At 46.7% G+C, this 27,258-nt stretch overlaps 1 protein-coding gene across 1 annotated transcript; it reads right to left on the bottom strand.

The window, feature by feature from the left end:
- Positions 1-218: 218 nt before the first annotated feature.
- LOC124278783 (multiple epidermal growth factor-like domains protein 11) lies at positions 219-27,012 on the bottom strand. Its single transcript, XM_046714558.1, has 14 exons — positions 26,961-27,012; positions 26,591-26,848; positions 25,371-25,562; positions 24,787-24,924; positions 24,011-24,259; positions 21,308-21,520; positions 20,301-20,441; positions 18,237-18,371; positions 17,973-18,107; positions 17,278-17,415; positions 16,030-16,164; positions 3,696-4,052; positions 1,881-1,953; positions 219-1,193 (listed from the first exon to the last, which is right to left on the bottom strand). Exons 1-14 carry the CDS (start codon positions 27,010-27,012, stop codon positions 977-979), a joined length of 2,433 nt encoding a protein of 810 aa, XP_046570514.1. The 3' UTR covers positions 219-976.
- Positions 27,013-27,258: the final 246 nt, after the last annotated feature.

The following is a 27,258-nucleotide window of genomic DNA, read 5'->3' as shown; positions in this document are numbered from 1 at the left end:
CTATTATTTAGGTGTTGTAGGAAGCCTCAAGATGACTCTTCAACATGTTACTTGTTTGTGAAAAGTAAGTATTAAGACCCAGCATATGTTTAATTGCTTGTTAATCAATTTCAGCTGATTTTTAAAGAGAGGATGACCACGGTACCCTCGACCGTTGTGTTATGTGACTTTTTTAAGTTTTTAAGGTTTTGAATTAAAGAAAGGTGTAAAAAATGAAATCATGTAGATGTATTTTTATGTGCTGACGAAATGCCGGTACAGTTCATGTTTGGGATACAATAACGCTAACTTAAGATGCTCTGAAAATAAAAAACATGAAAATATCAGTAAAAATATATGGAGAACACATATACAAAACGTATCTGGAGACGATTCACTGGTCATGCCTGAGGTTAGTTTTATGCCGCTTTTAGCAATATTCCAGCAATATCACGGCGGGAGACTCCACAAATGGGCTTCACACATGTGGGGAAATCAAACCCGGGTCTGCTGTATGGCGAGCGAACGCTTTCACCACTAAGCTAACCAACCGTCGCCCTGGTGATGAGGCGATATGGGGATTTGTTCATTTAAATAAAGTTTGTGTCACAATCGGAGACAGACACTTTCATAGATGGCTGTGAACATGACATGCAGGTCAGTGGGTTTGCACATCGTACCCATCTGGGAATCGAACCCGAAAACTGTTTTATCAACATAAAAATTGACAGCTAAAATTTTAATAAAAAAACCCACAAATCCGTCGCTACAAAGTGCCGAGCCTTTAATACAATGATGATATATTTGATGAAGTAAATGAGTCGAGGTCAGTGTGAACACGTTGGGGGTAACCTCCCTTTTAAAAGGTTTTCAACTATTTCGCAAGCGTTACGTTGGAGGGGAACCTAGAGTAGTACAATCCCTGGATATAATTCCGTCTAGGAGACGATCCCCGGAAAGAGTTTTGTGACGCCTCAGACAACTGACAACTAGGTTCTCAGACATCGGGAGAGACTGTGTCCGGGATGTAGTTTGGGTTGCTGATGCCCCCTGTTCCCGACTTCTCCTTGGTGTCGGGGAATAACGCTGGTCCATACTTCGGGAGTTCCGTGCCTGACGTGAAGTCGAAGTCCTCGGGGCTCTCTATCCGATCTCGTCCGTATGTATGTTTCCGTCGTCCCCGAAGCCAGTGGCAGGGCCGCCGTCTGGAATATCTGGAAGGGAGGTTTATTTATTACTGGCAGTCTGAGAGACTGCATGCAGTTTTACGCCGCTGTCAGAAATATTCCAGCAATACTAAATACGCAATCTTTACCTGATAGAGCTGTACGACAATCTCATTACTATCAGATTTGTTACCTCGATACAATGTCTGTCTCAGGTTGACGCTGAGCGAACCTTGACCGTCCAATCAAAATGCAGGGTTTCTGACACACACAGCCAATCAGGTGTAAGCTTTCAGACACGATTTAGCTTTATTTCTTAACAAATGAGACCCGTGAAGATCTGGGTTAGAATTTGTCTTCAGTAACCTATACATGTCGTAAGAGGCGACTAACAGCTCGCAGACTTCGTTGACACAAGTCATCGTATCCCATTGCGTAGATCGATGCTCATGATGCTGATCACAGGATTGTTTGGTCCATACTAGATTATTTATAGACAGTCGTCATATGGGTAGAATATTGCTGAGTGAGGCGTTAAAGAACAAACCAGCCAACCAAATCTCACAAATGAAATCCACGCACACAAACTGTCCTTCGATTGTACTCCATTTTGAAAGGGCCCTCTGATACGACAGGGTACATGAAATACATATAGTATAATGTCACAGCTCGGTCTTATTTATCTACATTCAGAACTTATTGTTTGTTATGAGACCCTGGAGTGGACATCATTACCTGATGAAGATGAAAGAGTGCAACACGATGCACAAGGCGAGAACACACGAGACTACAATGGCGGCCACAGCACCTGCAACAGAATACAGGGAAGTGACACAACAGGTAAACACGGTGATGTGACACAACAGGTGAGTACGGGGATGTGACACAACAGGTGAATATAGGACAAGTAACACAGCAGGTAAATATAGAACAAGTAACACAACAGGTGAATATAGGACAAGTAAAACAACATGTGAATATATGACAGGTAAAAAAACATGTGAATATAGGACAAGTAACACAACATGTGAATATAGGACAAGGGACAAGTAACACAACATGTGAATATAGGACAAGTAACACAACATGTGAATATAGGACAAGTAACACAACATGTGAATATAGGACAAGGGACAAGTAACACATGTCAATATAGGACAAGTAACACAACATGTGAATATAGGACAAGTAACACAACAGATGAATATAGAACAAGTAACACAACATGTGAATATAGGACAGGTAACACAGCAGGTGAATATAGGACAAGAAACATAGCAGGTGAATATAGGAAAAGTAACACAACATGTGAATATAGGACAAGTAACACAACATGTGAATATAGGACAAGTAACACAACATGTCAATATAGAACAAGTAACACAACAGGTTAATATAGGACAAGCAACACAACATGTGAATATAGAACAAGCAACACAGCATGTCAATATAGAACAAGTAAAACAACATGTGAATATAGGACAAGGCACAAGTATCACAACATGTGAATATAGAACAAGTAACACAGCATGTGAATATAGGACAAGGGACAAGTATCACAACATGTGAATATAGAACAAGTAACACAGCATGTGAATATAGGACAAGTTACACAGCATGTGAATACAGGACAAGTAACACAACATGTGAATATAGGACAAGTAACACAGCATGTGAATATAGGACAAGTTACACAGCATGTGAATACAGGACAAGTAACACAACATGTGAATATAGGACAAGTAACACAACATTTGGATACAGGACAAGTAATACAACATGTGAATATAGGACAAGTAACACAACATGTGAATAAAGGACAAGTAACACAACATGTGAATTCAGGACAAGTAACACAACATGTGAATACAGGACAAGTAACACAACAGGTGAATATAGAACAAGTAACACAACATGTGAATACAGGACAAGTAACACAACATGTGAATACAGGACAAGTAACACAACATGTGAATATAGGACAAGTAACACAACATGTGAATACAGGACACGTAACACAGCATGTGAATATAAGACAAGTAACACAGCATGTGAATACAGGACAAGTAACACAAGATGTGAATATAGGACAAGTAACACAACATGTGGATACAGGACAAGTAACACAAGATGTGAATACAGGACAAGTAACACAACATGTGGATATAGGACAAGTAACACAACATGTGAATACAGGACAAGTAACACAACATGTGAATACAGGACAAGTAACACAACATGTGAATACAGGACAAGTAACACAACATGTGAATATAGGACAAGTAGCACAACATGTGAATATAGGACAAGTAACACAACATGTGAATATAGGACACGTTCACCAGCGTATGTTCACCTTCCGAAAGATGATTTTTTGATTGGTGATGCGAAATATTCTCAAGCACGACGTTAAACCCAAATCCAACACCACACATGGAATATAGGAGAAGTAACAAAACATGTGAATATAGAACAAGTAACGCAACATGTGAATACAGGACAAGTAACACAACATGTGAATATAGGACACGTTCACCAGCGTATGTTCACCTTCCGAGAGCTGATTTTTTGATTGGTGATCTGACTTGCCAGTCCTGGAGTGTCCGTGAGATGTTGGCCCTTGTGTTGGATACCGGTCAGTCTTATGCTGGGTGGGTCTGTGAGATGTTGGCCCTTGTGTTGGATGCCGGTCAGTCTTATGCTGGGTGGGTCTGTGAGATGTTGGTGGATGGCCTTGGGACGTCTTGTCAGGTTCCCTCGCTCTGGTACTATGTAGCGATGTTGCCGGTGATGACGTTGATAATGTTGTTGCTGGTGTCTTTGTTGTAGCTGCTGTGTGAGTAAATGTTACCGTCGTCGAGGAGGGTGGTGTTGGTTGTTGGTGGGACCGTGTTGTCGGTTGTTGTTCTGCAGGGTAGATACGGAAGACATACACAATGTACAATATGTGCGCCACAGAAACATCACATTAAATCACAACTATCATGTATTTTACAGGATCATGAATGAAATTCACTTTTACAAACATAGTGGCATGATTTCCCCACGACGGCCTTGAAACTTTACGTGCTTTCCGCTAACTGCAGGCACAAGACCTCGTAAATAAAGATATGCTCATTCACATGAGACGCAGGGCCGAATAAATTCAAACACAATTCAAATCGTCGAAGTGTTTTAAGCGTTACAGGTACTTCTGTTAACGGACAAACCTCCTAACAGTATCCCAAAGTCTAAAACTGAATTGTTCAGTGTTTTTTGGAATGCTTGACACCGGAACTTCACCTAACGTTGTTGTTTGAGTAGTATATACAATGATAGTCCTGGACCAAGTCCAACAAGAGCCTCTGCTTTGGTCGGACCCTTAGCTCTTGCTACCATTGCATCTACTACTTTTGAGCCCCCCGTTGATTTCCCGACCGCGAATATACTTATAAAAAGTTGAGCCACTAGCGGGATATGAACCCCACACGCAAACTATAATAGACCGCACCACTCAACCGACTGAGCAACCGGGGACTTAGCTGAAGTATCTCGGTTTAACGGGTCTATACTGGGATTGCTCTATAATAGTTCCACGTGCCGCTATGTCACGTTGACATCGACGAAACAGTTTAATGTGAATCGCCTATGATCTCTTTGGTGTTTGTAATAAAGGCTTGACGGGCTTTTTGTATCCCCTGTTCTATGTACTTTTTTTTCTCGTCCTCGCTGATAGCAGACTTACGAGACTTGGATCGAATCTCTTGTTTCATTTTGTTATATTTTGTGAGTTCAGAGAGGATTTATCGAGAGCACAAAAATGGTCAGGACTACTAGGATTGGTACTACCTTGTTGCATTTTTCCCCCCCGCAAAAGTAGTCGAAAATTTCCAATTAGAGGTTTGGTAGTTCCAATGAATAGCACTACATATAGCAGAAGATGGCAACCGAAACGACTTTCCAACAAATGGGCCTGCGGGTCCAAAAGTCTGTAGGGGCACATCTACTCCTAGAAAATACTGTAGACAGCAATCTTGTGTCGAATATTGCCGGCGCCGACTATCTTGCTGGACATCTTGGCAGAACAAATCTACAACCTTTGGAAGGTCTACCTACATTCGTAGACGATATATACGTGTTTGGCTACCTCCAACGCAAAGACTGCGTTTGCAAGAACGCCAAGGTATCGTGCAGGACTGGAAGGGAAGGTTCCGCACAACTCGTCGTTTCCAGAATCTCCATCGCAGTACAAGAGTCTTTGGCAAACCCCAAACATGTGCAAACAAATATCCTACACACGATAGGAATACGAGAAGACAACTGTGGAGCAATACGGAGCACCATCGCTAGAGTAGAGAGAGAGACCGGAAAGAAAGCGAAAGACAAGTGGCAAGAACTATATCCGGAAGAGAAGGCATACGCTCTATTCGTAGCAAAGATAGACGTTTCCGAAATACCCATTGGCAAGCTACAAACGTCGATTCCAAAACTAGAACGCCAACTACTAGCACACGGCTATGGGCTGTATTCTATCGACTATACAAGAGATTTTCTGGTGTACTGGACCGCAAGCGACTGGTGGAATACCTTTGGAAGAAACATGGTTTCGAGAGCAAGGAGACTCTGGCTTCTGCTATGCAGTCGAACAGTCCAACAATTCTAGACAATACGGGTAGTGTTGGGGCCCACGTCTGTACTTGGGTCGAAACCTGGAATGGCTATACAATGCGAACGAAACTCTACAACAAGGTTGTTTCCAATTTCGAAGCAGGAGAAGTCCGGGAGCAAATCGGAGGACATCTGGCAGACTATGTGGATTGCCCAAACCAACATTTGCGGAAAACTTTCCTGCATCCAGACGTGCAAGCCCGTGGTTGTACTCGCATAGAAGTTTCGCTCTACGCACATCCACACAACTCGGAAGAAATAGCAAACGATTTGGTAGAACAAACTCTACAAACAGTATCTCCTCCAGACACCAACTTGTTCGTAGTACAACCACCAGCAAAACAATGGGAAAACCTATCGAAATGAAACCTATCCCTCGTGGACTTCTTACCTTGTTGACACAGCGCCCTCTGGTGTACTTCTCACCTTGTTAACAGAGCGCCCCCTGGTGTACTTCTCACCTTGTTGACACAGCGACCCCTGGTGTACACCTCCCATTGTTTATAGAGCACCCCCTGGTGTACTTCTCCCCTTGTTTACAGAGCACCCCCTGGTGTACTTCTCACGTTGTTGACACAGCACCCCCTCGTGTACTTCTCATCTTGTTTACAGAGCGCCCCCTGGTGTACTTCTCCCCTTGTTTACAGAGCACCCCCTTGTGTACTTCTCACCTTGTTTACAGAGCACCCCCTGGTGTACTTCTCACCTTGTTGACACAGCGCCCTCTGGTGTACTTCTCACCTTGTTGACACAGCGCCCTCTGGTGTACTTCTCACCTTGTTGACACAGCGCACCCTGGTGTACTTCTCACCTTGTTGACACAGCGCTCCCTGGTGTACTTCTCTTCTTGTTTACAGAGCGTCCCCTGGTGTACTTTTCACCTTGTATACAGAGCACCCCCTGGTCTACTTCTCACCTTGTTAACACAGCACCCCCTAGTGTACTTCTCCCCTTGTTGACACAGCGCCCTCTGGTGTACTTCTCACCTTGTTGACTTCCTTCTCCACCAGCGCACCCTGGTGTACTTCTCACCTTGTTGACAGCAGGTCATACCCTGGTGTACTTCTCAACCTTGTTGACACAAGCACTCACCTTGTTATTTCCTGACAAAGCACCCCTGGTACTTCTCACCTTGTTGACTGGCAGCCCCCTGGTGTACTTCTTCACCTTGTTGACACTGCGTGTGCCCCCCCTGGTGTACTTTCACTTTGTTGACACAGCGCCCCTGGTGTACTTCTCCCCTTGTTGACACAACGCCCTCTGGTGTGCCTTCTCTCCTTGTTGACACTTTGGCACACCTGGTGTACTTCTCCCCTTGTTGACACCCATGTTGTTCTGGCCCCCTGGTGTACTTCTCACCTTGTTGACACAGCTACCCCTGGTGTTCTCAACGCGTCCCCCTGGTGTACTTCTCTCCCTTGTTGACACATGTCTGACTGGCTTGTCCTGGTGTGTTTTCTCACCTTGTTGACACAGCGCTGTGTTCCTCTGGTGTACTTCTCACCTTGTTGACACAGCGCCCCCTGGTGTACTTCTCCCTTGTTGATTTCCACTGTTCTCCCCTTTGTTATTCCTGTTCACACAGCGTCCTTCTGGTGTACTTCTCCCTTGTTGACTTCTTGGCTCTCTGGTTGTGTTCTCCTTGTTGGTTCCCTTTCTCCCCTTGTTGACTCCTTGTTGCGCCCCTGGTGTACTTTCACTTCTCACCCTCTGGTGTGCTTCTCACTTGTTGACAGCCCTGGTGTACTTCTCCTTGACCTTCTGGTTGCTTGTTATTTTGTGGGCCCTTGACACATAACCCCTGTTGTACTTCTCACCTTGTTGACACAGCACCCCTGTGCCCTCTATTTCTCACCTTGTTGACACAGCCCTGGGATTGTACTTCTCACCTTGTTGACACTGCGCCCCCTGGTGTGCTTCTCACCTTGTTTGGACCTAGCTCCCTGGTGAGCTTCTCGTGTTTCTTCCTGCTTGCCCTGGTGTACTTCTCATCTTGTTGACAGAGCACTCTGTGTATTTCTCCCTTGTTGACACAGCGCCCTGGTTATTTTCTCACCTTGTTGACACAGCGCCCTCTGGTGTACTTCTCATCTTGTTGACACAGCGCCCCCTGGTGTGTTTCTTCACCTTGTTGACACAGCGCCCTCTGGTGTAATTTCTCACCTTGTTGACACAGCGCCCTCTGGTGTACTTTCTCACCTTGTTGACACAGCGCCCCCTGTTGTTCGGTGTCTGTTCTTCTCTCACCTTGTTGACACAGCGCCCCCTGGTGTGCTTCTCTCCTTGTTGACACACAGCCCTGGTGTGCTTCTCACCTTGTTGACAGGCACCCCCTGGTGTGATTCTCGTCTCACCTTGTTGATTACAGCGCCCCCTGGTGTAACTTCTCACCTTGTTGACACAGCGTCCCCCTGGTGTATTTCTCCTTGTTGATGGGCCTGTTTGTGTGCGCCCCTGGTGTATTTCATCTCTTGTTGACACAGCGTGCCTGGGTGCTTCTCAACCTTGTTGACAGCCTCTGTACTTCTCACCTTGTTGAGCCTGGTGTAGCCCCTCAAGTTGTGCTTCTCTCTTGTTGTACGCACCTGGTCTGTCTCAACTTCCGGTGTACTTCTCACCTTGTTGACACAGTGCCCCCTGGTGTACTTCTCACCTTGTTGACACTTCTCACCTTGCTTCCTGGTTGTGTACTTCTCATCTTGTTGACAGCGCCCCCTGGTGTATTTCTCCCTTGTTGACAGAAGCGCCCTGGTGTACCTTCTCACCTTGTTGACACAGCGCCCCTGGTGTATTGGTCCTGTTGACACAGTCTGGTGTGCTTCTCACCTTGTTGACACAGCGCTCCCTGGTTGTGCTTCTCATCTTGTTGACTGGCGCCCTGGTGTATTTCTCCCCTTGTTGACATAGCGCCCTCTGGTGTACTTCTCACCTTGTTTACAGACCTACCCCTGGTGTACTTCTCACCTTGTTTACAGAGCACCCCCTGGTGTACTTCTCATCTTGTTGACACAGCGCCCCCTGGTGTATTTCTCCCCTTGTTGACACAGCGCCCCTGGTGTACTTCTCATCTTGATGACACAGCGCCCCCCTGGTGTATTTCTCCTTGTTGACTACTGGCGCCCTGGTGTATTTCTGTGTTCTGACAGCCCCCCTGTGTGCTTCTGACCTTGTTGACAGCGCCCTCTGGGTACTTGTCACCTTGTTGATACGGCGCCCCCTCATCTTCTCATCTTGTTGACACAGCGCCCTCTGGTGTACTTCTCACCTTGTTGACACAGCGCCCCCTGGTGTACTTCTCATCTTGTTGACACAGCGCCCCCTGGTGTATTTCTCACCTTGTTGACACAGCGCCCCCTGGTGTACTTCTCACCTTGTTGACACAGCGCCCCTGGTGTACTTCTCACCTTGTTGACACAGCGCCCTCTGGTGTACTTCTCACCTTGTTTACAGACCTACCCCTGGTGTACTTCTCACCTTGTTTACAGAGCACCCCCTGGTGTACTTCTCATCTTGTTGACACAGCGCCCCCTGGTGTATTTCTCCCCTTGTTGATTACGGCGCCCTGGTGTGCTTCTCATCTTGTTGACACAGCGCCCCTGGTATTTCTCCCTTGTTGACTGGCGCCCCTGGTGTGCTTCTCACCTTGTTGACTTGTTGCACCCTCTGGTCTGGTGTACTTCTCACCTTGTTGACAGCGCCCCTGGTGTACTTCTCATCTTGTTGACACGCGCCCCTGGTGTGTATTTCTCCCCTTGTTGACACAGCGGCCCTCTGGTGTAGCTCTCCTTTGTTCACACCTGGTGTTTACTTGTTGACCAGCACCCCTCTGTACTTGTGCTTCTCTGCAGCTTTACAGGCACCCCTGGTGTACTTCTCATCTTGTTGACACAGCGCCCCTGGTGTCGTTTCTCCCTTGTTGACACAGCGCCCCTGGTGTACTTCTCTCATCTTGTTGACACAGCGCCCCTGGTGGTGACACAGCCCTCTGGTGAATTTCTCCCCTTGTTGACACAGCCCTCTGGGTACCTTCTCCCCTTGTTGACACAGCGCCCCTGGTGTGCTTTTCTCACCTTGTTGACCACAGTGCCCTCTGGTGTGCTTTTCACCTTGTTGACACAACGCCCTGGTGTACTTCTCACCTTGTTGACACAGCGCTCCCTGGTGTACTTCTACCCTTGTTGACACTTGTTGACAGCGCTGCCCTGGTGGTTTCCCCTTGTTGACAGCGCCCCTGGTGTGCTTCCTCACCTTGTTGACACAGCGCCCCTGGTGCATTTCTCACCTTGTTGACACAGCGCCCCTGGTGCATTTTCTCCCCTTGAACAACAGCGCCCTCTGGTGTACTTCCAACCTTGTTGACACAACGCCCCTGGTGTACTTCTCACCTTGTTGACATTAAGCGCCCTCTGGTGTACTTCTCATCTTGGTGACACAGCGCCCATGGTGGATTCTCACCTTTGTTGACAATTGAAGCCCCTGGTGTACTTCTCACCTTATTGACACAGCGCCCCCTGGTGTATTTCCCCCTGTTGACACTGGCTCCTCTGGTTGTACTTCTCCTTGTTTCTACACAGCGCCCCCTGGTTGCGTTTCTCCCCCCGCTTTGAAACAGCGCCCTGGTGCGTACTTCTCACCTTGTTGACACAGCGCCCTCTGGTGTAATTTCCAACCTTTGTTGACCAACGCCCCTGGTGTATCTTCTCACCTTGTTGACACAGCGCCCTCTGGTGTCACTTCTCACCTTGTTGACACAGCGCCCCCTGGCGGATCTTCTCACCTTGTTGACACAGCGCGCCCTGGTGTACTTTCACCTTTATTGACACAGCGCCCCTGGTGTATTTCCCCCGTTTGTTGACACAGCTCCCTCTGCGTACTTCACCTTATTATTGACACAGCGCCCTTGATTGTACTTTCCTCACCTTGATGACACAACGCCCCTGGTGTAGTTCTTACCTTGTTGACACAGCGCCCCTTGGTGGATCCTCTCACCTTGTTGACACAGCGCCCTTGGTGGACTTCTCACCTTGTTGACACAGCGCCCCTGGTGTACTTTCACCTTATTGACACAGCCCCCTGTGTATTTCCCTTGTTGACACAGCGCCCTCTGGTGTACTTCTCACCTTATGACACAGCGCCCCTTGTGTACTTCAACCTTTGTTGACCTTTAACGCCCCCGGTGTTCTCACCTTGTTGATTACCAGCGCCCTCTGGGTTATTTCTCACCTTGTTAACATAGCGCCCCTTGGTGGACTTCTCACCATGTTGACACAGCGCCCCCTGGTGTACTTCTCACCTTATTGACACAGCGCCCTCTGATGTACTTCTCATCTTGTTGACACAGCGCCCTCTGGTGTACTTCTCACCTTGTTGACACAGCGCCCCCTGTTGTACTTCTTACCTTGTTGACACAGCGCCCTCTGGTGTACTTCTCACCTTGTTGACAGAGCGCCCCCTGGTGTACTTCTTACCTTGTTGACACAGCGCCCTCTGGTGTACTTCTGACCTTGTTGACACAGCGCCCTCTGGTGTACTTCTCACCTTGTTGACACAGCGCCCCTGGTGTACTTCTCCCCTTGTTGAGACAGCGCCCCCTGGTGTACTTCTCACCTTGTTGAGACAACGCCCTCTGGTGTACTTCTCACCTTGTTAACACAGCGCCCCTTGGTGGACTTCTCACCTTGTTAACACAGCGCCCCCTGGCGTACTTCTCACCTTGTTAACACAGCGCCCCCTGGTGTACTTCTCACCTTGTTTACACAGCGGCCTCTGGTGTACTTCTCACCTTGTTGACACAGCGCCCTCTGGTGTACTTCTTTCCTTGTTGACACAGCGCCCCCTGGTGTACTTCTCACCTTGTTGACACAGCGCCCTCTGATGTACTTCTCACCTTGTTGACACAGCGCCCTCTGATGTACTTCTCACCTTGTTGACACAGCGCCCTCTGGTGTACTTCTCACCTTGGTGACACTGCGCCCCCTGGTGTACTTCTCACCTTGTTTACACAGCACCCCCTGCCATCCGGGGTCGCAGCCGTCAGGGCAGAGGCCGGTCGTCGTGTTGCAGGGGCCGTCGTTTCGGCACTCTCCACAAGGAAGCTGACAACTGGAGCCGTACCAGTCGTCATGGCAACCTGAAAGGTAAGACAGCTGACATTATCCATTCAGGGTTATGTATGGATGCTGATGTACATCACATTGTTATTAAATTCTATTTCACATCGGCCTCACTAAGAATATCGAAGATTTTTAACTTGTATTCTTAGAACCCAAACAATGTGCTCGCAGTATGTTTTCAGTTTTAGTTTAAATATCGGTTACCAACTTATCCACGTTTCCTTTCCCCCAACTTCTCAATGTCATTTAAGCACATCGCGATGTCCAAATGCCTTGTTCAACCATTGCCAGTTAATATCAAGTTACACTTCCAGATATTCACGTTTCTTTTCTTCCAATATTTCAATGATGAATAAAGACTCTCAGATACCAATTTTTGATGTTCTACCGGTTCCTTAATGTCAATTAGAGACTTCGAGATACCCACGGTCACAGTTGCCTCCAGTGTAATGAGCGGGACAAGGTGTGGAACAGGTGCCATTGTTGCGGTTGCAGGAACCGTTTCCAGGGCAACCAGGACATGACTGATCACAGTTCACGCCATATGTGCCAGTGAGGCATTCTGCCAGATAAAGAAATAACGATATTGGTTAAATGTTATACTTCATCTTGCCATTTCGGATGTTATTATACTTTACTCAAAGCAGCAGGAACTTTGTAGGTATCTCCGCCAACCTACCAGAACAGTCCTTGCCAGCAAAACCAGCTGCACAGGATCCTGGACATGCCCCGGTCACGTGATCACAGACAGAGTTGTCAGTGCACTTGCCGCAGTTGGAGGAACAGTTGAGTCCGAACGTAGAGTTGGGGCACACTGCGGAGAAAGCAGTGACAAGATCAAACTCAAACTAATATCAATCTATATACGAGGGGAGCTGAAATATTCGACAGACAGTTTGCATCAGCCATCCCGACATTCTACCCCCCCACCTCTACCCAGTCATACTGTCACTCTACCCCAAATACTGTCACTCTACCCAACCATCCTATCACTCTACCCCTCATCCTGTCACTCTACCCAACCATCCTATCACTCTATCCCGTCATACTGTCACTCTACCCAACCATTCTATCACTCTATCCCGTCATACTGTCACTCTACCCCCACATCCTGTAACTCTACCCCGTCGTAATGTCACTCTACCCCGTCATGCTGTCACTCTACCCCATCATACTGTCACTCTACCCCGTCATACTGTCACTCTACCCCGTCGTACTGTCACTCTACCCCATCGTACTGTCACTCTACCCCGTCATACTGTCACTCTACCCCGTCATACTGTCACTCTACTCAACCATATGCATCATGTCACTCTACCCCTCATTCTGTCACTCTACCCCGTCATACCGTCACTCTACCCCGTCATACTGCCACTCTACCCCATCATACAGTCACCCTACCTCGTCATACTGTCACTCCACCCCGTCATACTGTCACTCTACACAACCATATGCATCCTGTCACTCTACCCAACCATCCTGTCACTCTATCCGACCATCCTATCACTCTACCCCGTCGTACTGTCATGCTACCCCGTCATACTGTCACTCTACCCAACCATATGCATCCTGTCACTTACTACCCCGTCGTGCTGTCACTCCTACACAACCATATGCATGTCCTCTATTCATCCTGTCACTCTGCAACCATCCTATCCACTCTATCCGTCGTGCTGTCACTCTACCCCACATCCTGTCACTCTACCCGTCATGCTGTCACTCTACCCGTCATGCTTCCTCCTATCCCGTCATACTGTCCTCCTACCCGATCATGCTGTCACTCTACACAATCATATGCATCCTGTCACTCCTGCCAACCATCCTGTCCTCTACCCAACCATCCTGTCACTCTATCCCTGTCACTGTCCTCCCACATCCTGTCACTCTACCCCGTCATGCTGTCACTCTATCCGTGATCACTGTCACTCTACCACGTCATACTGTCACTCTACACAACCATATGCATCCTGTCACTCTACCCAACCATCCTGTCACTCTACCCAACCATCCTATCATTCTACCCCGTCGTACTGTCACGCTACCCCGTCATACTGTCACTCTACCCAACCATATGCATCCTGTCAATATACTCTACTTACCCTGTCAAAATTGTCACTCTACACGAACTATATGCATCCTGTCACTTCTACCTCAATCCATCCTGTCACTTACTCCAACTATCCTATCACTCTATCCTGTCATACTGTCACTCTACCCCACATCCTGTCACTTTACTCCTGTCATACTGTGTCACTCTACCTCCTGTCATACTTGTCACTTATCCCTGTCATACTGTCACTCTACCCTGTCATACTGTCACTTACACACAACCATATGCATCCTGTCACTCTACCCAACCATCCTGTCACTTCTACCCAACCATCCTATCACTCTATATCCCATATTGTCTTCTACTCTCTACCTCACATTCTATCTCCTGTCATACTGTCACTCTTATCCTGTCATACTGTCACTTCTACCATGTCATATTGTTACTTACACAACCTACATATGTATCCTGTCACTTACCCAACCATCCCAATGCTCAGCCCAACTATCCTATCATTCTACTTCGTCGTACTGTCACGCTACCCCGCCATACTGTCACTCTACCCAAGCAGATGCATCATGTCACTCTACCACTCATACTGTCACTCTACCCCACCATCCTGTCACTCTACCCAACCATCCCATCACTCTATCCCGTCATACTGTCACTCTACCCCGTCATACTGTCACTCTATTCAACCATATGCATCATGTCACTCTACCCCTCATACTGTCGCTCTACCCAACCATCCTGTCACTATACCCATCCACCCTATCACTCTATCCCGTCATACTGTCACTCTACCCCGTCGTACTGTCACTTTACCCCGTCATACTGTCACTCTACCCAACCATATGCATCATGTCACTCTACCCCTCATATTGTCACTCTACCCAACCATCCTATCACTCTATCCCGTCATACTGTCACTCTACCCCGTCGTACTGTCACTCTACCCCGTCATACTGTCACTCTACCCCATCATACTGTCACTCTACCCAACCATCCTATCACTCTACTCAACCATATGCATCATGTCACTCTACCCCGTCATACTGTCACTCTACCCAACCATCCTATCACTCTACCCCGTCATACTGTCACTCTACCCCGTCATACTGTCACTCTATCCCGTCATACTGTCACTCTACCCAACCATCCTATCACTCTATCCCGTCATACTGTCACTCTACCCCCACTATCCTGTCACTCTACCCAACCACCCTATCAATCTACCCCGTCATACTGTCACTCTACCCAACCATCCTATCACTCTACCCCTCATCCTGTCACTCTACCCAACCATCCTATCACTCTATCCCGTCATACTGTCACTCTACCCATCCATCCTATCACTCTACCCCGTCATACTGTCACTCTACCCAGCCATCCTGTCGCTCTCCCCCACCATCCTGTCACTCTCACCGGTCTGACAGCCCGTCCCCATCCACCCGGCGCTGCAGCTAGTACGAGGACACTCCCCAGTCATCTTGTCACAGACTTCCGACGTGTTGTGGCATCTGCACAGTTGACTACAGTTGCTCCCGAACCAGAAATCATCACATTCTGCAACAATTCAACCATGGACGGGTCAATGTTTCCTCTGCTGGTAGTTCGGCCGTTTCGTTAATCCCCTGACAGCATATCCTGGTAAGGGATTTACAATCTCATCTGAAACAATTTGTTTCCAGGTTTTGGGGAAGACGTGTGGGTGTGTATATAAGATGTGTGTGGGTGTTTATCTGAGATGTGTGGGTGTGCATATAAGATGTGTGGGTGTGTATCTGAGCGGTGTAGGTGTGTCGATAAGATGTGTGGGTGTTTATCTGAGATAGTTGTGAGTGGCTTCGTATTCGAGATGTGTTTGTGTGTGGCTGTGTACATGACATGTCTTTTCGGGTGTGAATAGGGGTGTATGTACGGTTCGTGAGTATATGGGGCGTGTTTGGGTGTGTATTTGTTGTGTGTGTCTATGGGTGGGGTGTGGTTCGTGTGTGTATATGGAGTGAGTTTGGGAGGGTGTACGGGTGTATATTGGGGGGTTGGGGATGTAAAGAGATATTACGTTACGTACTGTCACATAAATCTCCACTCCAGCCAAGGGCACACTCGTCCAGACAAAAGCCGGTCAGCTTGTCACAAGGGGCGGGGTCCACGCAGTGTCCACACACTTCACTGCAGTCCATGCCGTACCGGCCGTCGGGACACTCTGGGAGATAGAGTGGGATACTGAGGGACGGTAGCACCCGTATTGACGTACATATTTACGTACTGAACAATCTGTGGAGCTGTGCCCATATGTGCCCCTAGTGTACTTCACCCCTTGTTGACACAGCGCCCCCTGGTGTACTTCTCACCTTGTTGACACAGCGCCCTCTGGTGGACTTCTCACCTTGTTGACACAGCGCCCCCTGGTGTACTTCTCACCTTGTTGACACAGCGCCCCCTGGTGTACTTCTCACCTTGTTAACATAGCACCCCTTGGTGGACTTTTCACCTTGTTAACACAGCGCTCCCTGGTGTACCATAACTACCGGGGAATTACCATTAAGAGTGTGTATGGAAAGTTTTTCACCTCTATCCTTAACAGGCGCCTATCGGCGTGAACTGAAATTAATCACAAGATATGTGAAGAACAAGCAGGTTTTCGTCAGGGCTACACTACTACGGACAACATCTTCACACTAACTGCCTGCGTACAGAAATATCTCAGTAAAAGAAAAGGTCGCTTATATGTTGCTCTAATTGACTTAAGGAAAACATTTGATTCTATCAATAGAACAAAACTGATGGACGCACTTCGAAACATTAACCTGAGTGGGAAAATGCTTCACATTATTGAATCTATGCATTCACGAGTGTCAGCTTCTGTTAGATGTAGTGGAGGATCGTGCACGAAGGTCTTTGATTGTCCAGTTGCTCTCAAACAAGGATATTTTCTTAGTCCGGTCCTTTTCTCTCTGTTCATAAATGGACTCACTGATATGATATGACATGAGTGCAAAGGCGGAATACAGCTATACCCAGATCTATACGAACTATTTCTACTGTTTGCCGACGACGTAATCCTAATGTCCGACAGGGTCAAAGGTCTCCGGCAACAGCTCAACATTCTGTCTATATTCTGTGAAACATGGGGCCTATGAGTTAACCTACGCAGCGCCATCTGGTGCACTTTTCGCCTTGTTGACACAGCGACCCCTGGTGTACTTCTCACCTTGTTGACACAGCGCCCCCTGGTGTACTTCTCACCTTGCTGACACAGCGCCCCATGGTGTACTACTAACCTTGTTGACCACGCGCCCCCTGGTGTACTTCTCACCTTGTTTACACAGCGCCCCCTGCCATCCGGGGTCGCAGCCGTCAGGGCAGAGGCCGGTCGTCGTGTTGCAGGGGCCGTCGTTTCGGCACTCTCCACAAGGAAGCTGACAACTGGAGCCGTACCAGTCGTCATGGCAACCTGAAAGGTAAAACAGCCGACATTAGACATTCAGGGTTATGTATGGATGCTGATGTACATCACATTGTTATTAAATTCTTTTTCACATCGGACCCACTATATTGCTCTGTTTGCCAACATTTAGACTTGATGAAGAATTTTAACTGTTTGTTCTCAGAAATGAAACTCTTTGTTTGCAGAATGATTCAGTTTGAACTACCAGACCATGTGAATTGTTCTAGTTTATATATCGATTACAAACTTCGAGATATCCACGTTTCCTCTTCAACAAACTTCTCCATGTCGATTAAACACGTCGGGATGTTCATATGCCAGTTAATATTAAATTAGACTTCAAGATATTCACGTTTCATTTCTACCAATTTCTCAATGTTGAATAAAGATTCTCAGATATCAATTTGTTCTGTTCTTGCGGCCTCTAAATGTCAATTGGAGACTTCGAGATAGCCAACATTCCTTCCACACCGGCTTCTAAATGCCAATTAGAGACTTCGAGATAGCCACTATTCCTTTTCAACCAACTTCTGAGAGTGTAATACAGACTTCGAGATACCCACGGTCACATCTGGCTCCAGTGTAATGAGCGGGACAAGGTGTGGAACAGGTGCCGTTGTTGCGGTTGCAGGAACCGTTTCCAGGGCAACCAGGACATGACTGATCACAGTTCACGCCATACATGCCAGTGAGGCATTCTGCCAGATAAAGAAATAACTGTTAGGTATTGGTTAAATGTTGTCTTTATACTTCATCTTGCTATTTCTGATGTTATTATATTTTATCCAAATACAGCAGGAGCTTTGTAAGTATCTCCGCCAACCTACCAGAGCAGCCCTCGCCAGCAAAACCAGCTGCACAGGATCCTGGACATGCCCCGGTCACGTGATCACAGACAGAGTTGTCGGCGCACTTGCCGCAGTTGGAGGAACAGTTGAGTCCGAACGTAGAGCTAGGGCAGACTGCGGAGAAAGCAGTGCCAAGATGAAACTAATATTCATCTATATACGAGGGGAGATGAATTGTTCACTTAACAGCTTGAAATAAGTACGTACAATAGTTTCACTCTGTCGCACCATCCCGTCACTCTACTCCACCATCCAACCATCCTATTACTATACCCCACCAACCCGTCATTCTACCCCACCATCCCATCATTCTGTCACTGTACCCCAAAATCCCGTCATTCTACCCCAACATCCCATCATTCTGTCACTGTACCCCACCACCCCGTCATTCTACCCCACCATCCAATCATTCTGTCACTCTACTCCACCATCCCTATCATTCTACCCCATCATCCTGTCACTCTACTCCACCATCCCATCATCCTGCCCCTCTACCCCACCATCCCATCATCCTGCCACTCTACCCCACCATCCCGTCATCCTGTCACTCTACCCCACCATCTTGCCACTCTATCCCATCATCCTGTCACTCTACCCACCACCCCATCATCCTGTCACTCTACTCCACCATCCTGTCACTCTACCCCACCGTCCCATCACCCTTTCACTCTACCCAACCATTCTGTCACTCTACTCCATCATCCCATCATCCTGTCACTCTACTCCACGATGCCATCATTCTGTCACTCTACCTCACCATCCCATCATCCTACCACTCTACCCCACCATCCCATCATCCTTTCACTTTACCCCACCATCCTGTCATTCTGTCACTCTACTCCACCATCCTGTCACTCTACCCCACCATCCCATCATCCTTTCACTTTACCCCACCATCCCATCATCCTGTCACTCTACTCCACCATCCTGTCACTCTACCCCACCATCCCATCATCCTTTCACTTTACCCCACCATCCTGTCATTCTACTCCATCATCCTGTCACTCTACTCCACGATGCCATCAATCTGTCACTCTACCCCACCATCCAATCATCCTGTCACTCTACCCCACCATCCCATCATTCTGTCACTCTACCCCACCATCCCATCATCCTGTCACTCTACCCCACCATCCCATCATTCTGTCACTCTACCCCACCATCCCATCATCCTGTCATTCTACTCCACCATCCTCTCACTCTCCCCCACCATTCTGTCAGTCTACCCCACCACCCCGTCATTTTGTCACTCTTTCCCACCATCCCATCATCCTTTCACTTTACCCCACCATCCTGTCATTCTACTCCATCATCCTGTCACTCTACTCCACGATGCCATCAATCTGTCACTCTACCCCACCATCCCATCATCCTGTCACTCTACCCCACCATCCCATCATTCTGTCACTCTACCCCATCATCCCATCATTCTGTCACTCTACCCCACCATCCCATCATCCTGTCATTCTACTCCACCATCCTCTCACTCTCCCCCACCATTCTGTCAGTCTACCCCACCACCCCGTCATTTTGTCACTCTACCCCACCATCCCATCATCCTGTCACTTTACCCCACCATCCTCTCACTCTACTCCATCATCCCATCATCCTGTCACTCTACTCCACCATGCTGTCACTCTACCCCACCATCCAATCATCCTGTCACTCTACTCCACTATCCTGTCACTCTACCCCACCATCCCACCATCTTGTCACTCTACCCCACCATCCCATCATCTTGTCACTCTACCCCACCATCCCACCATCCTGTCACTCTACTCCATCATCCCATCATCTTGCCACTCTACTCCACCATCCTCTCACTCTCCCCCACCATTCTGTCACTCTACCCCACCACCCCGTCATTCTGTCACTCTACTCCACCATCCCATCACCCTGTCACTCTACCCCACCATCCAATCATTCTGTCAATTTACCCCACCATCCTGTCACTCTACTCCATCATCCCGTCACTCTACGCCACCATCCTTTCACTCTCCCCCACTATTCTGCCACTCTCCCCCACCATCCTGTCACTCTCACCGGTCTGACAGCCCGTCCCCATCCACCCGGCGCTGCAGCCAGTACGAGGACACTCCCCAGTCATCTTGTCACAGACTTCCGACGTGTTCTGGCATCTGCACAGTTGACTACAATTGCTCCCGAACCAGAAGTCATCACATTCTGCAACAATTCAACCATGGACGGGTCAATGTTTCCTCTGCTGGTAGTTCGGCTATGCTCCGTTAATCCCCTGATACGATGACGTGTGTGAACCAAGTCAGTGAGTGAGTGTAGTATTACTGTTAGCAATATTCCAGCAATATCACGCCGGGGGACACCAGAAATGGGCTTCACACATTGTACCCATGTGGTAATTCGAACCCGGTTCTTCGGCGTGACGAGCGAACGCTGTAACCACTAGGCTACCCCACCACCCCATCAACCAAGTCAGCGAGCCTGACCACCCGATCATGGTAGTCGCGTCTTACGACTAGCATGGATTACTGAAGACCTGATCTTCACGGGTCAGTTTAGTTAAAACTCAGACTGGGTGTTGGCACTTCATGAGCAACTAGGCCCAGGAACTGTGCTCATACTATCATCCATCATAGTTTGGGATAACTCAATGAAACTAATTCGTACTATTTAAAGTTTTATTTGAACTCACAAACTCAAGAAAGAAAGAAAGAAGGAGACATGTTTTCCGCCGCTGTCAGCACCACTTCAGGTTACTAGTATTCGTCAAAGATCGCAAGACATAACCTTCATCCGATTGAGAATCGAACCTGGCCCTTCGGTGTGACGAGCGAACGCTTTAACCACTACGCTGCCAAATTGCCTCCACCAAGATGGAGAAAGAAAAGTTCGTGGCAAGAATCACAAGTGATTTGTTGCTCCGCGCACGGCCTTGAAACTGATCTGTTTATTTGTCCCAGATAACTAATAGCTATTGCTTTCCCTGGATTTCTCGTCACGTTTTATGTTTGCTGGAGGGAAGTTATGACCGTATAGGAACCAAGCCTGTATAGTGTAAGATTTCCTCTCACCATAAATCAGCACCTCGCAGAGAGCGAGGACTCGGGCACCAGGGCTGCTGGTCACCCCGGGGCTGGTCGGGAAGGGGGGCAGGTTGATCGACACGAACACCCCATTCAGAGGTTGGCGGCAGGTGATGTCGGCGATGGTGGGGAGAGAAGTGTTGGAGACGTAGCACACTGCACCGTTCACTGTTACTTGGAGACCCGCCGTGGAGAAGCCGTCTGAGTGTGATAAATGAGAAACCATAACGACATTGGATGAAGCTCGTCGTACGATAATCGGTGAGCGGGGTTGAGTGGTATTCCGCCCTCTTTTGAGAATGGCAGTTGGTATTGCAGGTGATGTGAGTGCCGTGTATAAAGCTTAATCATTGAATGGGTTAGTGGGCGAGTGAGTGAGTCGGTGGTGGGTCAGTCGGAAAGTGGGTGAATGGGTGAGTAGGTGAGTGTGCGACTGGGTGGGGTTTTGTTGTAAACAATGCATCTATTCAACCACCATAAATGGGCCTTACACAGTGCACCAATGTTTGGAATCGTACCCTGCCTTCTGAGAGACGATCGAACGCTTCAACCGCTCGGCCAACCCACCATACTTAATGTACTAAACAAAAAAAGAAACACCCCATGTGTTACGTAATGTCCCAAACATACCCATATAGAACAATGTGTGTTGCTTGTGGATACATCTGGTTATAGACGTAATGTCCCAAACATACTCATACAGAACAAAGTGTGTTGTGGATACATCTGGTTATAGACGTAATGTCCCAAACATACCCATACAGAACAAAGTGTGTTGCTTGTGGATACATCTGGTTATAGACGTAATGTCCCAAACATACCCATACAGAACAAAGTGTGTTGTGGATACATCTGGTTATAGACGTAATGTCCCAAACATACCCATATAGAACAAAGTGTGTTGCTTGTGGATACATCTGGTTATAGACGTAATGTCCCAAACATTCTCATACAGAACAAAGTGTGTTGCTTGTGGATACATCTGGTTATAGACGTAATGTCCCAAACATACCCATATAGAACAAAGTGTGTTCCTTGTGGATACATCTGGTTATAGACGTAATGTCCCAAACATACCCATATAGAACAAAGTGTGTTGCTTGTGGATACATCTGCTTATAGACGTAATGTCCCAAGCATACCCATACAGAACAAAGTGTGTTGTTTGTGGATACATCTGCTTATAGACGTAATGTCCCAAACATACCCATATAGAACAAAGTGTGTTGCTTGTGGATACATCTGGTTATAGACGTAATGTCCCAAACATACCCATACAGAACAATGTGTGTTGCTTGTGGATACATCTGCTTATAGACGTAATGTCCCAAACATACCCATATAGAACAAAGTGTGTTGCTTGTGGATACATCTGGTTATAGACGTAATGTCCCAAACATACCCATATAGAACAAAGTGTGTTGTGGATACATCTGGTTATAGACGTAATGTCCCAAACATACCCATATAGAACAAAGTATGTTGCTTGTGGATACATCTGCTTATAGACGTAATGTCCCAAACATACCCATATAGAACAAAGTATGTTGCTTGTGGATACATCTGCTTATAGACGTAATGTCCCAAACATACCCATATAGAACAAAGTATGTTGCTTGTGGATACATCTAGTTATAGACGTAATGTCCCAAACATACCCATACAGAACAAAGTATGTTGCTTGTGGATACATCAGGTTATAGACGTAATGTCCCAAACATACCCATACAGAACAAAGTATGTTGCTTGTGGATACATCTGGTTATAGACGTAATGTCCCAAACATACCCATATAGAACAAAGTGTGTTGCTTGTGGATACATCTGCTTATAGACGTAATGTCCCAAACATACCCATATAGAACAAAGTGTGTTGCTTGTGGATACATCTGGTTATAGACGTAATGTCCCAAACATACCCATATAGAACAAAGTGTGTTGCTTGTGGATACATCCGGTTATAGACGTAATGTCCCAAACATACCCATATAGAACAAAGTGTGTTGCTTGTGGATACATCTGGTTATAGACGTAATGCGCATACAGTAAAGCAGGATTAGGCATTAAGCTGCGATGGGGTCACTTTATGATTTCACGGGGACTAGCCGTCTGTAGTCTCATTTAGGAAACATGCGCCATTGCTTTACTAACATGGCGCCCATCATTATTAACGTGTTGTGGTCACGTGACCCCGCACGCGAGCTGGGTCGTGTTTTCACAAAAGAGAGTGTCAGAAATGTAGGAAATTCTGTCAATGTTTCTTCTGTGAGAGGCATTTTAGAAGTTGCGAAGATGAAGGAAAACCAAGTTCTATGGTTTGTCAACTTCTTTACAGCTGTTTCAGTGTAGGTACTAACGCCGCTATCAGCAGGTGATCACATGCTTGACAGCGGTGTTAGTACCTACGCCGACACGTCGCACTCATTGCAATAAAGAAGTTGACTATCCTTAGAATTTGGTTTTCTTTCTTCTGTCAATGTTGTTTTCACGCTGTGCCCTGCATCAGGGCCAGTGAATCCAATCACCGACATCTTGAGTAACATCCACACCACAAACCGAAAAAAAAAAGTTGGGCTTCTGGTGACAAAATTTACCACAAAATAATTATTTCTAAACATCTTCCTAATTTGCTGATACACTACAGGGTGAAAAACGCAACACCCCAGACTTAAACAGAGGAGCATAAAGGAACCTTTTTGAGGAAAGTATATTTTCATCCTGTAGATCTGATGTAGACTTCCCAAACTGAGGTCCCAGGAAGTGACGGGTCGCCCAAGTGCAGTCTGGGAACAAGATCCGTGCTGGAAGTTCTGGTCAGTGCTGCCATCTACTGCCAGTGACGCCGGTCTGGGGCCGCAGTAGGTCGTTGATGTCGCCGTGCAGTTGCCGGCGTCACTCCATGTTCCCTCCTGGTGCGCGGACTGGTTCAAGGCGATGTTGTCTGGACAGGGGGTAGACACGAGACAGTTTTAGCCACCACAACACGGGGAAGTGACCGTGAGTTGTACGCCTTGCTGTTAGCAATATCCATATTCGACCTAACATCATTCAAACCTATTTCTTCGATCAAACTGAATAGAGGCGCCAAAAGTGTTTCCACAAACCCACAAAGACTCCACTAAAAGCATTGTCGATGCAACTGTATCAGAAGGATATGTTTTTGAATCACTCTCAGGTGCGTAGCAAACCAATTTTTTCGTGTAAGCCCGATAGGTTGGAAAGATATTTATAGATAGATAGTATTGAGGGCTTGCCAAACCTTTTTAGCAACAATTATGTGTAAGCCCGGGCTTTTTTATATAATGGTAGCTACGCCCCCGACTCTCAAATATTGATGACAGCAGGTAATCGGCCCACCGGTATCCCGAAACCCTCTTGGTGCCCCCGTCTCTTGTTACCGGCCAACTGCGTTGTTAAATCTCCACCTACCAATTCTACAGACGTCTGGTGAAACATGTCGCTACTCACGGTCCTGGCAACCTGTGCCGGTCCATGCTTCCGCACACTGACTTGCGCATGCGCCAGAGTGTTTATCGCACACCTCCAGTTTGTCCTTACAGTGGCACCTATACTGACACTGGCTGCCGAACCAGAAGTCACTACACTCTGAAAGTAACAGACCGGGACCATTGTTACCTCACTTTGTAATTCATCATTTACTTCGAAAATGGTTAAAAGACTGACGTTTACATATGAATATAATTAACTTGTCATGGCGGATACGGTTGGTAAGGCTCACTGACATACACATGTCATCGTATCCAAATTGCGTAGATCGATGCTCATGATGTTGATCACTTGATTGTCTGTTCCAGACTTGATTGTTTACAGACAGTCGCCATATATCTGAAATATTGCTGAGTTAAACAACAAGCAAACAAACCAAGCCAAGGCTGGTGGGTATTGCGCCGAACTGCCTTCAAATTGTAGATGTTCTTTACCTTTGTTGACAGAATAAAAGGTCATTATAACTGGCTTTATCCATAGCGGCTAGCACGTGACAAGTGGGTTCTTGTCGTGTAGAAATATTATGGATTGATTCTTGTACTCACGGAATATCTTGACTTCGCACAACGTCAGGGACGGAGCAGTGTCGACAGACGACGTCCGCAGCGTCAACGTGGAGCCCGACAACGTCTGGTGACAGGTGACGTGAATGATCGTGCTGCTGATGTCACTTCCGGTGACGTTGTAACATTCTTGTCCGTCCACAAACACCTCGATATAACGCGGTGGCAGAGGAACTGGGAGAGATAATGTTAGAGAATGTGCAATCTTATAATATATTTTCCCTGATCAACTCAAATCTCGGCTTGAGTTGGAGACGCTGTCTCACAAAATTAGGGATAGCCCTGATTTTAGAAACAAAAGATGCTCACTATTGACACTAACTCAAAATGAGCCAGTTACCAACATGTACCAGTTTGTATAATTTGAAATAATATAGCATGATTCTATTAGGCTTTTTTTTAAAAAAAAGGTTAATATACTTTATGTGACATATTCATAAGAAACCATGCAATCATGGTAATCATATTACAGTTATATTCATATAGTGACAGTATATATATCAAGTAGATTCCACGATAAATACCATAAATACACTGGACACAAATAACATACGGAACAATACAGTAAGACGTCATTATTACTACATAAAATACAAAAAACCCCATCTTTTCATGTAAAAGGGTTGCTGTTTTATATATTGACATATATCTTCAAGAAGACGTAATGAAATCAAAGGTTTACAAACAACAATTTTTCTACATCATGGAATGTTTCGCCTTCTTTTCAGAAACCTGTCTGAACAATAGTGAGCGAGTAAGGTTTTACGCCGGTTTTAGCAATAGTCTAGAAATATCACGGCGGGGGACTCCAGGAATGGGCTTCACACATTGTGCCCATAAGGGGAATCGAACCCGGGTCTTCAGCGTGACGAGCGAACGCTTTAACCACTAGGCTACCCCACCGCCCCTGTCTGAACAATAACAAATGGGCTATAATAAGTCTGGTGGAGGACATCACGTCGGGTTTCCTGAAACAGGCCACACATAAAAAAGATGAACTAAAGTGAACGGAATTATTTCCGTGTAATTTTGATTCGTCAGAATTTAGTGAAATATATCTATTTTGACGTAAGTTACTTTTAGAAACCATCACAGACGCAAGAGGAGTCCAATGAAATTTAATTATTTTTTGATGCTGCATTAATAAGATGAAGTTATCACAGAAAAGTACCATTCTTTTGTTTTCATTTTGTCATACATACCCTGGTTAGCTTGGTATATCTGCAGGCTGCTGATGTTATAGGTGGCGCCGAGATCTAGTCTCCACCAAGCTGATTGGTTACTTGTGTCTGTCACTGCGCATGATCCATGCCAATAGTCGGTGTCGTCACTTCCGTCCACGGCAAGCTGCGCCCCATGCGCCCCACAGAACCTCTGCACATCCGGGGCGTCGCGGACACAGTCCGAGGTGTCGACGTACACCCCGCTCTGACTCGCAGATCGGTTGTAGGCTACGTTCTCTTGAAACAAGGGAGACAGAATAAAGTATCGATAAAACAACTACATGTTTCACCTTTGAACGTTCAACCTGAGTTTTGACTTAACTATCAAAGGCCACTTGTCGTGGTTCACCAGGCCGTTTGACGTCAGAGGAAGACACTTTACAATTGCTAACATTTAACATCTTGTAAACTGTTTTGCATGTTGAGCTAACACTGTTGATGACACACGCTGTTTACCAATGACTTTGTATACTAGTAATTTCAATACTAGTATACCGACGCGATATCTACGCCCGTACATTTTTTATTGTTTTCTTATGCATTACAATTATTTCAGCAAGGTAGAAATATATATCATTTTTGCACTAAATACACACTACTTTCACTTAAAATCACGCGCAGTTTTTGACGTATCTAAGAATATATTT

The sequence above is a fragment of the Haliotis rubra genome, unplaced genomic scaffold (assembly GCF_003918875.1).
Source record: "Haliotis rubra isolate DU_JTF1 unplaced genomic scaffold, ASM391887v1 Scf241, whole genome shotgun sequence".
Classification (NCBI taxonomy): Eukaryota; Metazoa; Mollusca; class Gastropoda; order Lepetellida; family Haliotidae; genus Haliotis; species Haliotis rubra.
The sequence above is the reverse complement of the archived record's forward strand: the minus strand, read 5'-3'. Positions and strand labels throughout refer to the sequence as shown.